Genomic DNA, 16,401 nt, shown 5'->3' on the forward strand with positions numbered 1-16,401 from the left:
AATTTCAATTTTATATTCATAGGTTACATAATTTTGATGATTCAAAATGCATTTAACGCTTCTGATAAATATGAAATTGAAATTATAAACATTAGTCCGTAACTTACCTACCTTGACTATAACGATTTTTTTTTTCTAATTTTCTGTCTACTTCTACGTTATTATTATTATTATTTTTGCTCTCATTGTCTCATTAAAATATTTTTAATTTGTTATTTCAATTTTACATTTACAGGTTAGATAATTCTGAAGATGGTTTGAAATGCACGAGTCCTAATCCTTATAATAATAAAAAATTCAACGTATAACCATAAACATTATTTCGTACCTTACCTACCTTCGCTATTATGAAATACTTTAATTTTGACTCTATTCCTACATTATTGTTGTTGTTTCCACTGTTTCTCTCAAATATTTACAATAATAATTTCAATGTTATATTTATATCTTACATAAATCTGAAGGTGATCCAAACCGTTAACAATAAAAAATACCTTGGAAACTGACAATTTGTTATTATATCTATATTGGACAAAACTGAGTAATTTGTTGTTAATTTTTTTCTAAAGTCAACAAAATTCGTAAAATCGAACAACGATGCAATTCAGGGAGAAAAGAAGACGTTGGAAAAATTTTGTTTAAATAACCGATGACTATAGACGACTATTTTATGTATTTACAGTGTTTGTAAACGTTAAGAAAAAGAAAACATACGCTAAACGTACACAGAACGTATACACTTGGGCAAAATTAAATACTAATATCATTACATTATTCTATAAAATATTATTTTGCATACGTTTCGAATATGGTTTTCACACCGTACACCATAAATGCATAAAATTCGCAGTCTACCAATGACGATCGACGATTCTAATACCACTGATCTCGCAATAAACCGCGTAACTAAAACAATAATTACACTCAACCCCGGCTGGCGAGCAAATGATTCCATAAAATGTCGTTTTCGACTTCTATACTTTCTAAACAAAATTACGGTGCTTCCTTTTCTCGGTGTCGGTCTACTTTTGTCTAAAAAATCGAATCCCGAGGGGATCTGCGAGGGGTCCATCGACGTCGCGTACAGACTGAAGAGCCAATGCAAACGAAGGTACATGTGCTCCTGTTTTGCAAGATTTTAGACACGTATGTCTTTGATCCTTTTGGCTTATTGATTTCTACGAGATTCCTGAGGGAGTCTCGTCAATGTCAAAGTACCAAAGTAACCCAAGGCATATGCCGTTAAAATTTCCCTTCTGGCAAGATTCCGCCACATGCGCTATCGGTTGCGTCGACTTTTCAGCTTGTACACAGCTTTCAAAAGCAAATGTACAAGTTAAAAAGTCAATGCGATCGGAAGCACACGCGTTAAAATCTTGCGTGTGTCGATATTCGGGCACATGTGCTCCCATTTCGTGTGCAGCAAACTTCGAGGCGTATGTGCCTTCGGTTCCTGTGGCTTTCGGGATTCCACGTGATCTTTGAAGCAGACGTACGCGAATAAAAATGTCTCGTTCGTTGGATCGTGTCGAAGGAAGTGAGATACTTGCGAAAATCGATAGTTCAACCCCTTAACCGTGATCAGTTTTCATTCAATTTCGGAGGAAAGTGTGGTCTTGGAAATCGGATTCTAAATCATTGGACTGCCTCCGAATGGTATTGATAAAAACTGTTTTGTTTCTTTTCTTTTCTTTTCTTTTTTTTTGTTTGATTCTTTTTGTTTTTAAAATGAAAGAACATTGCACGCGGTTCATCGATAATATTTATTGACGCGATACGATTTCGGTAAAAATACAAAAGTTTGCGATAAAAGACGCGAGCTTCTCGAATGTACCCGGTTAAAGGGTTACACGCACACGTTTAATTTATACAACGATGATATATCTATGTATCTATATATATAATATATACGTAAACCTGTCACCTAGGTTAAAACGATCGGTAATCTAGATCGAAACTGACAGATTGTGACGGTGATCGATGTCGAGGACGTTACTTAAAGCTTTCAGGAATTAAAGAAGCATCGACGAGACTGGACGAAGAAACGACGGGAGACTCGATGATTCTGTTTTTATTTCCAGTCTACTTCGATCGAATCATGAAACGAATACTTTGACAGAATCTCTGCAGTCTTCGAATGCTTTTTGCGCTCCCAAAGGAGTCTTTATAACCGATTTCGAGTTTGATACGCGCGCTCAGAATCGTTAGGGAACTTTGCTAGTCCGGCGATATTGCGATCCTTCAGCTTCGGTTATTTTTTAAGAACGAACTCTATCATTCAAACGTTCAAGTCAGAAGAGCCATGCTCAGTTAACGAAAGGAATCATACAAATATCGACGTTCTAAAGTGGTCAGTTTAGACTCGAGTGATCCCATTCTTTGAGCATCTGCTTGGATTGAAGTTTGGGGTCGAAGTTTCCAATGAAACTTCAGCTGGAGATACTTTAGCAGTTATCCGCAAGCACTCGAAGGAAATCGATCGTTTCCTTTTTATCACAGACTGAATCCAACGTTGTAATTTTATCCGAAGTCTTAAACTTGAGGACTACGACTCGAGTCAACTTTACTACGAAGATATTACATTTAACGAACGTGCAGAGTTCTATGTCTTAGAATGTGATAACGTTTGAATCAAATAACTACTCCTCGAGAGCACTGAGTTTGTCAATGAAGAAAATTGACGAATGAAAACTCTTCTTCTAATGCAAGTTGAATGGTGTAACTTTTCATTATTTCCAATTCTGGAGTCGATATTTTCGACTCGAGTCATCCTGATGTACACCAAGAAGTTTCTAGGTAGCTTGAGAGTTGTTCGAAAGCTCTAGGGGTCTATCATCCATCTTCCTTCGATGGAATAAATGTCAAATAGTTCGAGAGACGTCCGAGGCTAAGAGTTATTTAACAGACCTGATTTTATTATCAGTTAGAGAGCAATTCCACTAAAAGTCTCAACTAGAATCATTCTAACATTGACGATTAATATCTAACCATTATATAGGATTCTAAGCTGAAATACTAACAGTTTATTTACGCTTTCAGTCATCGTGAAGTTGACGATTCATATTTGATTAAAAAGTAGGTCTAGCTAAAGTTTACAAGTACTGCCATCGTTATTCGATTTGATTTAACATAGAAGACAACCTTTCGTTCACTAATATTCAAGTTTCTACAGTTGAGACTCGAGTCGTCTCGTCGTTGAAGATTCTAACTAAAGTGTTAAAGAGCTAAGTCTTCGAGTAGCTTCAAAGTTGTGTAAGGTTATCCAATTATGAGGACTATCCAACCTATCAAGGCAAACTTTTACTTAATGGACATCATCGTTCAAACTTCCAGGGTTAAGAGTTCCGACCCGTATCATCTTGATGTTGAGTTTCCCATCAAATAGTCGCGAAGAATTTTAAAGCTTAATGATAAGGAAATTTCAAGCGAAGTTCAAGTAGTTCCGAAGTTGGAAGCTGTCCAATTAAAGACTACCCAATGTACCGAGGAAAAAGTTTGTTCTACGAGCAATGCTACTGGAAACTTTCTTATTCGAGATGTCCAACTCGGACTGAGACATCTATCTAACATGCATATTTAAGATCCTATCGTTAAGAAACCTCCAGCAGGAGATTCGAATTGTTTTCAGAGCCTTTAGAGACTAGCCAACAAGAGAACAAGGAATATTCATCGTAAAGATCTATCTTTGTATATGTACGTATCCTTGTAAATGTATTTCAGAGTGGGGATATCCGACCCTAATCATTCTGACATTGAACATCCACACTCCAGCTAATCTCCAATTGAAGTTTTAAAGTAGTCCACAGATCTTCAGGGACTATCTGTAAAATTCAAGGCAAGTTTTTAACCAATGATACTCAAACTTCTAACAGTCGGGATATCCGACTCCGGTCATCCAGATATTGATCATCCACACTCAGCAAACACCGAAAAATTGATTTCAATTATTAGCTGAGGTCCCAGAGTACCTTCCAAGTCTTCGGACGCTATCTTCGACACTGAATTCACACTTTCATCCACCGATCACCACTCAAACTTTCAAGAGCTCACACATCCGACGTCGAATATCACTTAACGCACTCGCACTCTTAGGATCTAGCAAAGTTCCCTAAAAAAAACGAAAATTCTTAACGTGGCTACTGGACCACCAAACCCGTGCAGCTATCAAAATCGTCGACCCTCCTTCGTTTGCGAGCTTTCGATCGCGCTTCAACGTCTGGCCAAATTACAAAACATCCCTGGAGCATCGCCTTGGTCGCGGTTTCCGTCGTCCTCGTGGCGCGTGTCTCTCGAGCTGGCTCGATTGGATGCTCAGCCGTGAGAGCCGAGGGAAGCCACGACCAGCGTCGACGACGGTCGTCGTGGAGGGTGTCGCAGCTGGTGACAGTCGAAAAGCGAGACGATCGCAACGCGGCCGAAGGTTTTACAAGTAGTGGCGGGTGAAGAAGGTGGTGGTAGTAGAGCAACGGAGAACAAGCGGACGGTGGTGCACGGCGTGGTGCACGCCAGTCGGCCTGGCTCTCCTTAGCATTAACACGCGATATACCAGAAAAACCAGTTTGCTTGGCTTTTTATTAGGCCTTTACTTTCGCCTGGCAAACTGAAAGGAAGAGTGAGCGAGCGAGCGAGCGAGCGAGGCCTGGCTAGAGTAACCGATGAGCGAGCGAGCGAGCAAAGTGACTGACTGAGCTAACTAACGGGGTCACCAGTCGATACTGACACGCGCATATAAAGAACGCTGGTACCGCACACACGCATACACACACACACATACACACACGTGGGCGCTAAGACGCATACTCTCTCACGAAAACAGCGCGCGTAGGCAATAGAAACGCGCGCGAGCGCGGAGATCCGTGGCTGAGGTGGCTCTGTGCGTGTACGGAGCATATACACGCGCAGATACACGCGAAGATATCATCGGTAACGCGCGCACCTACACGCGCGCGCGCGCGCGCGCAGCTCTCGCTCGCAGTAGTATTAAATAATTACGGTAGCTAATAAAGAAAGTTATGCAAGCCGTTGCCGCCACGGGAGACTAGGCTCGCGAGGATCGCTCTAGGGTCGCCAGAGAAAGCGTCCACGGGTTCCTCTGGGTCGCGTCCTTCGACCGGTTCGTCTCTTTCTTCGTTCCGATGGACCCTGGAAAAAGCCCGGGAAGATTGTCTGTTTCCGTGTCTCGTCGTTAGGCTCGCGCGATAGGCTTTCGTCTCTTTCCGGCTGAGCGTGGGCGCGCGTGTAGACGTTCGTTTACTTGTTATTGTTTGTTCAACCGTGTGTTTGCGCCGGTATCAAAAGAAACAAACGAATGGGTAAAACCGACTCCCACCCTCTCCACGCCCGTGAAGCTCGTTCTTCGTGTCGCACCGATCGCGCGCGCCGCTCGTCCTCGATTTCAATCTTATCACGTTACATAGTATCTAGATGAAATGTGTTCACAGCCACACATTAATATTTATACATAGATTTTATACATGTATTTATATATTTAAATATATATTTATATATTTATAATATTTTTGTTTGCAAACGCCACGCCCCGTTCAATGTTTGTCTCGTTTTCATTTTTTTCTTTTTCGATTTTTTTTTCTCTCCATATTTCTCTCTCTCTCTCTCTCTCTCTCTCTCTCTCTCTCTCTCTCTCTCTCATCTATCCGCGATTCACCACTACCTTCGTGTCTTATCTATTTACTCGGGGTACGCGTCCTCGAAACGTTCTCATGTTTTATTTTATTTATTTGTTTATCATCTTTTTTTTACGTTTTTTTTTTTCGTTTTTTGTTTTCTGTTTCTGGAAAAGAAAGTTAGGGGAGGCGACCGGAGCGCCCCGGTGAGACGCTTCCGTGAGTTTTCAGTCGTGATTCTCTCGCGAGTCGTGCTCCATCGAGTCGCCCGTTTCCTTCCCGTCCTCCGTTGTTCCTCTTCTAACCCGTGGATCCTCCGTTCCGTTTGGAAAGACTCGCGGTACAGTGACGCCACCGCTTGGCGGCGTCGCTGTTTCCCGTAAGCTCCGGGCATGCAGCAGCGTGCCCCGAAAAAACGCGCGCGCAGTCTCTCGCCGCGAACAACCACCGGAGTCTTCTCCGGAGGATCCCCGTTATTCGCGCGTCTACGTGTGTACACGGGGTATCGACGAAAATATAGAACCTTCTCCCATCGAACGACTCCTGATGTGAAATTTAAGCGCGAAGGTTCCTCCGTCCTTTCGCCACCTAAACCTTCGGTGCTGGAGATATCGGTTAAAAAGCAGCTTAACTTCTGTTTATTATGTAATCGGCCGAGGATCGTGGAAAAATATCTCGTCAACAAAGACATAGAGAGAGAAACGATGAATTTTCTGATTCGTATCGTCAGAAATCGATCCAGGAAGAAGGTCCCCGCTTCGAATACCCCGCCTACGATATAATATGCGTTCCCGTTTCTGTCTCTCGAATGCTAGGCACACAACACAATTGTTACTTTGTATTCGTTTTCGCTTGGAGTCTTGTAGTCTCTCAGTTGATCATCCCCTGCGACCGTAGCAAGGTACCGTCGCGTTTGGTCCTCCCCCGCGACGTCTGAGCGTTCGTCCACCGCGTCCGAGAGGAAATAGAAGAGACCACGGACGCCCTAGGCGGGGGGAATATCGCGTCCCCTCCCGTCTCTCTCCCCTCGGCGGTCAGTCTTCCTTTCGACCCTGGTCACTGTCACCGATCCACGACGACAACGGATGATAACACGCGCACCGTTACTCAAAAGCTTGTTTCTCTTCCGTCACGACGAGCTGCCTCGTCACGCTCTGGGTGTGCTTAGCGCTGGACCGCTCCGAGCGTCAACTGAGGATCGCGTCGCAAGGTCGACAGCCGGCCAAGGTCGACGTTACGTCCTCGAGGAGACGATGGCGTGGTTGCCGTGAACGTCTGCCCTTGGGGCTGGCGATTTCGGCGTGGGTGGTCGTAGTCGTAGCGGTGGTGATGGCTGCGCTAGCGGCGACGATGGCGTTGGCGTCTGGGTCGCATCACGACGAACACGCCATCCACGAGTTACAGGTGCACGTGTAACACGCGGTGGGTATCACGGGAGTGTAGTAGTATCCGTTCGCGTAGACGTAGGTGGCCGGGGGACCAGGTGGCGCTTGTTGATGGCTGGTGAGCCGTTGCTGCTGTTCCTGGTAGAGGACCTGGTAGGCTAGACTGTCGATCAACGCGAGCGTCTGTCGTCTTTCGTGGCCCATCAGGCACACGGTGGACTCCTCCACGACGTTATGGAGTAGCAGCAGGTATTGGTATTTCAGAGCCTCCTCTTCGGGTCCCACGAAGTGGTTCCACAGGTAGTTTTCCAGCTTGGCGCGTTGTTGGCTGATGTCAGGAAAGTCGATGAAGAATCTCGAGCACATATACCGCTCGAGGGTCTTGATGTAGTCGGGTTGGGAGGGTTTGTACATCTTCACGAGGAGATTGCAGTACTTGAGCAGACCGCCGCCGCGTATCTCCTCCGGATGCCTCGTCGAAATCAGTTTCTTGTGTAGATGATAAAGGGCTTCCTGGAAGTCTCCGTAGACGGACTCGCCGACCACGGTGGGATAGAAGTTCTCGCCGATGGGCAGCTTGCTGCACTCGTAGAACAACAACAGGGAGTCGAGTACTATTTGAAAAGAGTCCACGGAGAACTCGAATTGCCGCCTCATAGAATCGACGAATTTCAACTCGACGTTCCTGTGACCGCGGGAGTTACCTAGGGAGATCAACGACCACCTGTCGCCGTCGTTGTTCACTTTCACCATCTTGCTTACATAGGCTTCCTTCAGGCTGCAGGTGGTGATGCGTTTGCGACTGACGCCTTCGGGCAACAGGTCGAACAGGGAGCCCAGCACCGCGGCCTTCACCTTGTCGTAGTTTCGTCCGCTGGACAATTCCACGGCGAAGATCAGATCCAGATCGTTGTACGGTTGGGACTCTGTCGCGAGAACGTGAGAGGCGGCTCCTCCGTTCAGACGTATGTCGCGTACCCTCATTCCAGCACCGCCGTTGCTGGGATCGGACTCTAGTTTGCTGCGAACCACGGTCACCAGGTCCCTGAGTCGCACCTCCAGAGTGGGGAAGTTGCCTCTACCGTGGATGCAGACCACCTCGTTCATCACATCGTTCAGACGACGGACCTGCTCGAAGCTGAGCACCGCCAGCCTCTGCTGGGGATCTGGACAGTCCGGGTTGTTATTAGAGTTGGTGTTGCTGCTGTTGTTCTCGTTCCCGCCATTGGTCTTGGTGCCGTTCACCTGGCACAAGGACTCCATCATAGCGACCCGACGCTGGCGTTCCTCGCCGATCTCCAGGGAGCCACACTGTAACAGAAATCAAATACGGGATGTTATTAGAGCTCCTACGATCCTGGCGTTTTCTTTCTTACAGATTCTATTTGTCAGTTGGTATCCAGAGAGGCTTTCTGAGTTGTTGATATTTTACGAATCTGAAGTCAGATTTTGTGAATCGAATACTAAGGTTCGAAAATGAACAAATTTGCAATTCGTATGAATGTTGATAAGTAGAAGTTTCTCGATGCAATGAGAATAAATAAAAAAAAATTGTTTAATTCGCATGAAATTCAGTAAAATTAGAGGTTTCTCGAGTCGCGAATTAGGAACCTGACTTCAGATTTGTAAAATTCAATCTAGTCTCATATGAATCTATTTGATTTTTCTATATTTTTCAATGATTATTAATTAATGATAAAAGAAAACACCTTCAAAGCGGTGCAGCACTTTGATCTAGAACTATCCTAACCTGTCAACGTTTATGTACTAATTTTCTATTCCATAGCCAACGAACATAATTTTTAAAAAATATTAGCAGCATCAAAGATATCATTCGTATGAGTTTAATTTTGAGTTGTTTATCATGGAATGTACCATTTCATAATTCGATCTGTTATATTGTATTACGAGCAACAAATAAAATGTTGTTTATCTTTTATTCACGTTTCGAAATTTTTAGCTTTTCCGAGAGAGCGACGACGTCGACGCCTCGCGTCCACGTTCGCGACGTCGACGCTAGGTGCCTCTGAATGGTTCGTTAATGAACGCGCGCTCGGTAAATTATCAGCGATTACTGGACTCGCTGGAAAAAAAACTCGGATAACAGGAAACAACTGTTCGCAGCGAGCGAACTGCTTGAATTCGATTGAACTGATTGCAGAGACGGAGATGAGTAAAATTTCATTCAAATAATAGACGACGACGACTAAAGCCAACGCATAGCAATTTACTCGTGATGTTTACTCGATCGGACAATACAATTTTTAGGTATTCATTTGGAAATATTTCATTGCATGAGTCAGTCGAACGATTGAATTTTCAACTCAAAATTTATATGCATCAAGGTAAAAAATTAAAATTATACCTTTTCTATCTTCTAAATACGATCATATTAAAATTCAATTTGCGTAAGTGAATATAGGACACACGCCATAAATGCATAAAATAAATATAATAAATAAAAGAACACGAAGCTCATAGATTTCGTTGCTAGACAAAATATCTCAAGGAGAAGAATGTTGACGCTGTATAGTTCGATAACGTCGCCGGTTAGTCATCGTTATTCCAGCAGCTGATTGTACTCGAAACCGGATTGTCATCGTCGCGAACGTGATAGTTTTTATTCGAGTTTCCGACAAACGAAGCCAAGTCACATTTCTGTTTTTTTTTTTTTTTGTAGCAGTAAAATCTATCACTTTTTTTCTATCGTATAAAAAAGTTTGAATTACAGGAACGCGCACCGAAACACAGTTTAGAGTTCATCCTAAGCGCGATAAGGCTCGATTATCGTCTACTTTGTTAGTTGGTAATAGTGAGTGGGTCGATTACGAGTCGACCTACGTCACCGAGATATCGATACCACTCTGCCTCGATGCCAACTGCGACCAGAGAGCAACATTTTATTGCAATTAAACATTTATCAAAATTTTTTTATTTTAATCGTTTGTAAAACGTTAGGATTCTTTTATTTTCATATAATGATGCATAATGCATATGCTTGTTGATTCCACAGTTGTTTACACCGCCTATCTTCGTTTGATAAGCGATACGTATCATTTAAATTGTAATTAACGAAAGTCTCTATTCATTCAGCGCGAAACAATTTCAATGTACAATTCAAAATTCTCAATTTCACTTCTTATCGAACGTGTAACAGATAAACAGATGTTTATCTTTTGTTAGCAATGTGAAATGTTTTATCTAGATAAGAATTTACCTATCTGCTCGAGGCAACATTGAAACCTAATATTTCAAAACTAAAGTCGATATGGAATGCAAAATTATGCTTTAGAATGAATGTTGTTGAAAAATCAACAAAATTATTTCATTGATTTCAGCAGTAGTACTATATATATATAATATATACTTTTGTTATTAATTTGTTATTATTTTGTTGATTTTTCAACAACATTCATTCTAAAGCATAATTTTGCATTCCATATCGACTTATATATATATATAAAGACAATACAAAAATAGGAAACTACAATACATACATATATATATACAGTTGTATTAGAAGATTGTATTATAAGATAGAAAAGGTATAATTTTTTTTTCGATTATCTTCATATATATATATGTATGTATTGTATTTTCCTATTTTTGTATTGTCTTTGGTTTTACAGTAGCTTGAATATACTATCTAATATTTAAATGAAATAAAAATCAATGTGATACTTCCACAAAAGACCATAAAAGAAATTTAAAGTAGATAGAGATAAGTTCGATCAATTTCAAATTCTAAATTTTATCGAACCAGTATCGAATGAAGTAACGCTCGTCCTTTATCAGATATTTGAAATTTTGTATTCAAATAAAAATTTGCTCGTCTCTGTTTTAGGCGACGCCAAACAAAACGTCTCGATCGCTCTTTCTGCGGTGTCGTTCTCACCGTGCTACTTGAGAACAACACCTGATCGTGGTAACTTCATTAGCTAACAGCCGCGCCGTCGATTACGGTTCATTGCATCATACATTGCGTCCACGCGTCGCAAAGTTTCATTCTCTCAGCTGGCACGCGAAAAACGGGATAAAAGTCGACGACTGACGATTTAAACACACATTATTCAACGGGACAAATTTCCCCCGAAAGGGAACTCAGATTCGACGATCAGAATTTTCGGAAAATATTATATTGGAAACGTTTTTTCATGGCCTTAACGAGAAACATTATAGTATTTTAATTAAAATATTTTGTTCAATTAATAGTACTATTAAGCAATCGTAAGTACGCACCACTCTACCAATAATAATTGTAGGACTTGCTTGGTTGTGCGATTAATATTAATATGTTTATGTATTACTTGCGGTGGCTATAGTATGTATAAATTCATTTGGAAATGGTCAAGGTATAATATTATAGAATATTGATACATTCTGTTATACTTGACACTATATTAAACAATATAGTATTAATATTCACATGTCAAACGTTACAATATATTCAGCAATACAATAATATTAATAACTCTTTAATATCTTGCCATATTAATTATTAATAAATCAATATATTTCCTTATGGGGCCTATAAGCAGCCATATTTATTGCAAACCACTAAGCAATTTCCACAATTCTTATTAACCCTTTAAACTATTAGTACATTTCTCTCTATGACCACGAGTCCCTACGAATTTACCCAAATTACACCATTACTCGACAGAGTACCTCGCATTGAAGAAAAAAATGCTCACATACCCTGCCGAAGCGTAACACTAATTCCAAAGAAATCGAGTCACAGCTCAAATACAAATCCCCAGCACGAAACCGAATTTCTCCAAAAACTCAGAAAATGTCTACAGCTCCGAGTAACATCTCTTTCCCCGATCACCGTGCGACGCAGAACCAACGAGATTCACCTCGACGAAATCACCGAACTTTCACTCGTCCGCGCGGCACTCTCCGCGTATTCGCGAACGATCGACGCGAACTGGAACACCAACGCGATTATTACGCGAATCAACTCGTAAACGAAGAGAAGAGCATGTGGAGGAGATCGCGGACCGAAAGGTAGTCACCACGATTGGCATTATTTCACAAACGACGGTCAAGAACTGTCGCACCACCTGTGGAGCACGCGTCCAGCGTGGAAATAATCAATCTAGCGCACGAAGCCCTGTCGCGAGGCTTACCATGAAGAAGCACTCGACCGGTCGCCGAGTGTCCCAAGCTGGATTCACTGCTACCACTGGATCGGAGTTCCTTTCGATAAACACCGCGACTCGCAAAGAGTACGCTCGAAAAACTGTATTATTCGCGAGAGATTGATCGAAACGATCGCGAGTTTGATCGAAGAGGAGTACCACCGAATCGGAGCAAGCGCAAACACGAATTACGTGCGTAGCTAGCGATCTCGAGACTTCGACGGTATTACAGAGAGATCCGCGGCCGACGGGAGTCACCAGCGAACTGAGGCCAGCGCAGTGAAAGGCGAATCAAGCGTATGTACTGTCGGTGATAGTGGGGATGGAGGCGGCGGCGGTGGCGACAGCACCATCAGCAGTAGCGGCGTCGCGGCGCTCCAGGAGGGCAGCACAAAGCCAACCAATACTATCGACGCCGCGATTCCGAGACGAATTTAGCGGGTTGTAAATCCGATTACGCCGACGCGACCGTATCAAACGGTACACGCAAATTAACCTCGGGCATGCAGTGCATTGTGATGCGTCACGTGCATTTTCAGATAATTTTTAGCTAATCGAGTTCTCAAAATAAATTCATTATTCAAAGTTTCCTTCCTTCTGAAATTTTCATTGCCAAGTCGTACGCGTTCGTTTTTAGTTTTGCGAATTTTAACGAATCTCTTTTTCTGTTTTATGAATCGTAATGCAATTCTCAATTTTCATGAGAAACGTATTATTTAACCGATATCAACCAATCATCGTGATATTATTAGTACCTTCTAGACTTTCAAACTTTACTCATGATTGAAATAAATTCGAGTTCTTTCCTTTGAAAGATGTTTTAAATCCAAAAAAAAAAAAAAAAAAAAAAAAAAATGAAAATATCCTTCATCTAAATAAGTTAATTACAACTTGCAATTTTATAATACACTACCCTCTGGTGAACCAATTACTGTTTATAGTTTGATAACCGCTACAACTGCTTCTATATTTATACTAACATTATCCATATCGAGCAAACACGGTTAGTCATCGCGGGGTGTTTCATGGAAGAGTGGAAGTACGTTTTGCGTGGGGGGCTTTGGCTTCCATATCTTTCTACGCACAAACGCGCACCCTTCGGGGCGCTTCCAATTTACGAGTTCACTGTATTCCTTCCTTCCATCGACCACACGCTCTCGTATAACCTTATCCTGGCTGGCGTGTTCATTCAGAGACGCCCACGCGTTCCTCGGTATGACGTCATAGCGAGGTACTGGAGCAGTCGACGTGGTTACGCGGGGAGAGAGGCCGGATCTGGGGCAGAGCTTCTCTCTTCAGCGGTTGGTTGATCAAACTTCAGCGTCGTTTGTTGGTGTCTCAAGGGTTATGCGATGAAAAGTACCTGCTTCGTGCACTGTATACATATTCCGTTGGCTGACGCCACGGTTGGGTAACCTTTATTCCGAATAAGAGATAACAGCTCCAGATTTATTAAAAATAAAGAATAAAAGTGTCGGATTCATTCAAAAGGATTCTTCAGTCGCTGTTTATTCTTCACGCGTCGGATTAGCGTCGTTTTCTCTGGAATTGCTTTCATCCGCGCGAATAAATATGCAATTTATCTTCTTTGTTTGGAATAAAATTCGCTCGACTCCGTCTGATACGAGTTAAATTCTTGCGTGAACGTGAATACGAGTATCTAAGGGTGGGTACTTTTGCAATTTTATATATTTATCTGTTTGAGCGTTTGTTTCAGCAAAATATGCAAGTGAATATACAGCGAGGTGTACAGAAAAGTGAAAATGACCGATAGTCAGTGACCATCTCCCTCTACTCGTCGACAGTGCGCAACAAGCGGGGTTCGAAGCAATCGTCAAAGTTCTACCGGTACATTCCAGACCCCCATTTCCATAATACATCCACGTTTCTTCAAGCAAAATCTTAATAGTTGTCTCGCACTTTGAGAAACGCTTTAAAAGACAAAAATAAAATACTCCGTGCAAAGTACCACCATTTTCTGTATTTCGAGAGTTCAGCCACGTTTCATTCCATCCGCTGTACATCCACGTAGAATGGGGATTCGTTTGGGCGCGGGTGGCGTATTTCCCCGACGCCCACGCGTCGCGTCGGAGGAATAGAGGCTGGACCAACGAGAAGGGTCGACAAGTATTATCGATCCTTCCCTCCTATCCCGCCCACGATACTCAGTCGTCAACCCACGTCAACGCGGGGCCACGATTTTATTTTTACGCTCGTCGCGGACTTGTAATTTCGTCCCAGTGACGAAAATATGTCCTGTTGGCGTTGGGGAGGCTCGGCGTCGCGGCCCGGGGATGAGTTTGTCCGTGAAAACACGGACAGACGACGCACAAAATGGGGAAGTGAAAACTGTGAAGCGATTTACGCGACTCTTATGGCGATTGAACACGGTATGCAAATGTACCCGGTGTCTACAGATCTCGAGGGTGAAGTACTCTTTGCTTGTAAATGGGGAGCTTTGATATTTGCAGTCCTGAATTTAAATTGAAATTGTGATCGTGGGTAGTTTCATTTGAGATTTAAATGATATTAAAATTGAAATACTAGAATTTTTTTTTAGAAAATACTTCGTAAGGTAATCTTCGGTAAACAAACGATGCCATTTAACGCATTGATGCTTTGTGTAACGCGTTCTTTGTTCCAGGAACGTGGTAGCACAAAACACGGTATCCTAATGACGTCGTCTCAATTGTTAAATTGGGAGTGACGCGCGGATGTTGGACGTAAACAAGAAAAGACGTTCGTTCGTTGTACACCTGTTCCATTTCCCGGAGGTTCGGGAACCCCGTTTCCCATCACCTGTTCACGGGAGAATGGCTTTTCCATGAATATCGACGACGTTCGCGAGAGATTTTCCCAGGAAACCTCGATAATTCCGTTTTAAGACGCGAAGCATCCGCACTCGACGCGCGACCAGCGACGCGTCTCGTGGGGAAGGAAGGCCAGCGGGGACAATTGAAGAAACCGACGATTTTTCTATACAGCAATGAACGGGGCGAGCTACGTTTGGTTCGTTTCACCGATATCTCCCATTTTCCAAGCGAAATCACCGGCTTACGAGCGTCACTGGTGCTTACAATACATTGACGAGTCTCGTTAATGCGATAAATCTCGTTGCACCGTTGCTGCGTATCGATCCACGCGGATGGAAATAGAATCTGAATCCCATTTAAAGGGGCCTGGCTGTGTTTCTTGCGTTCACCTGATCGACATCCGTTAACCCTTTTGCACTCATAGGGCAGATGCACTATTTAAGGTGACCATTTAAGGCACTATTTAAGGCACTATTTAAGGCACTATTTAAGGCTACACCTACTATAAGTAAGAAAATATTTAAAGGGTTTTCCAAAGTTTTGGAAAGATTTCAACAAGGTTTGCTTTTTAATGTACATACATACAAAACCTTTGTATATTGTATGATTTATAGTAGAGGCTACACCTAAGAGAATATGCATCTTCTTTTCGTTTCAGTTGATTCTCAGACAATTATTTATTTAGACAATTGACAATATGTATAACAAGAAAAGTATATATATTATAGATGTCTATCAGAGGTACGAAAAAGCAATTCTCTTATCTCCATTCACAGACTGGCACAGTTTGACTGGAAAATCGCGAGACACCCTATAGGTAGTATACCGTTACGACTGCTCTTAAAGATCAGCAACTCGCACATTGTATGGTATTTTTAGCCATCAGAGCAGTCAGCTTTGTATTCAGGTTATTTTCTTCTCCATTAACCAAAGCAACGTGGGAGAAATATTATCGAGAAATACGTAATCACCTGTCCAACGATTATGACGGAAAATAAAGTACAAGTAATTGCGTAACCAGTGATGTTCAAAAGGTGACTGTGTAGTTGAAGAATAAATAATTGAAATGTTCTCGAATTTATTAATAATTTTGATTAGTGCGAAGTTATGTGCTCGTGAAGTTTAAGAAGTAAAGATTCGTGCAAAGTTACGGCACATCAAATGTAATAAAATTACATTAAAAATTTTGATTCGAGCAAAGTGATAGTAACAGTCCTAAGAGGTTTCCCTTTGCGGTAAAGCTGTTCTTCGGCAGGAAAATGGTTTCTTTGTAGCTTACATTGGAATCGATTAAGATTGAATTACTGTTTAGGCATTGAACGCACCAAGGATAGAACTAGCGAATGCAGTCGACCCTTTCATTAATTAATCCGACTGTGAATACGTTACACGCGCGTGCACGGCCATAAAACCGTGGCCTGGCGGGATTCGTCAG

The 16,401-nt window shown here is 42.3% G+C and overlaps 1 protein-coding gene across 4 annotated transcripts in view; it reads right to left on the bottom strand.

Moving 5' to 3' along the window:
* Positions 1-1,744: 1,744 nt before the first annotated feature.
* Positions 1,745-16,401, bottom strand: part of LOC128877166 (terminal nucleotidyltransferase 5C) — a 125,327-nt gene continuing 110,670 nt past the window's right edge. For 2 of the 4 annotated variants that reach the window (XM_054124231.1, XM_054124233.1), the window contains one exon: positions 1,745-8,320. In XM_054124231.1, the coding sequence (XP_053980206.1) occupies positions 6,998-8,320 (1,323 nt within the window). In that variant the 3' untranslated portion in view covers positions 1,745-6,997. Of the gene's footprint in view, positions 8,321-11,707; positions 11,867-12,141; positions 12,415-16,401 lie in introns of those variants that run through there. The other 2 variants (XM_054124232.1, XM_054124234.1) reach the window with 2 other exon arrangements.

The sequence above is a fragment of the Hylaeus volcanicus genome, chromosome 5 (genome assembly GCF_026283585.1).
Source record: "Hylaeus volcanicus isolate JK05 chromosome 5, UHH_iyHylVolc1.0_haploid, whole genome shotgun sequence".
NCBI lineage: Eukaryota > Metazoa > Arthropoda > Insecta > Hymenoptera > Colletidae > Hylaeus > Hylaeus volcanicus.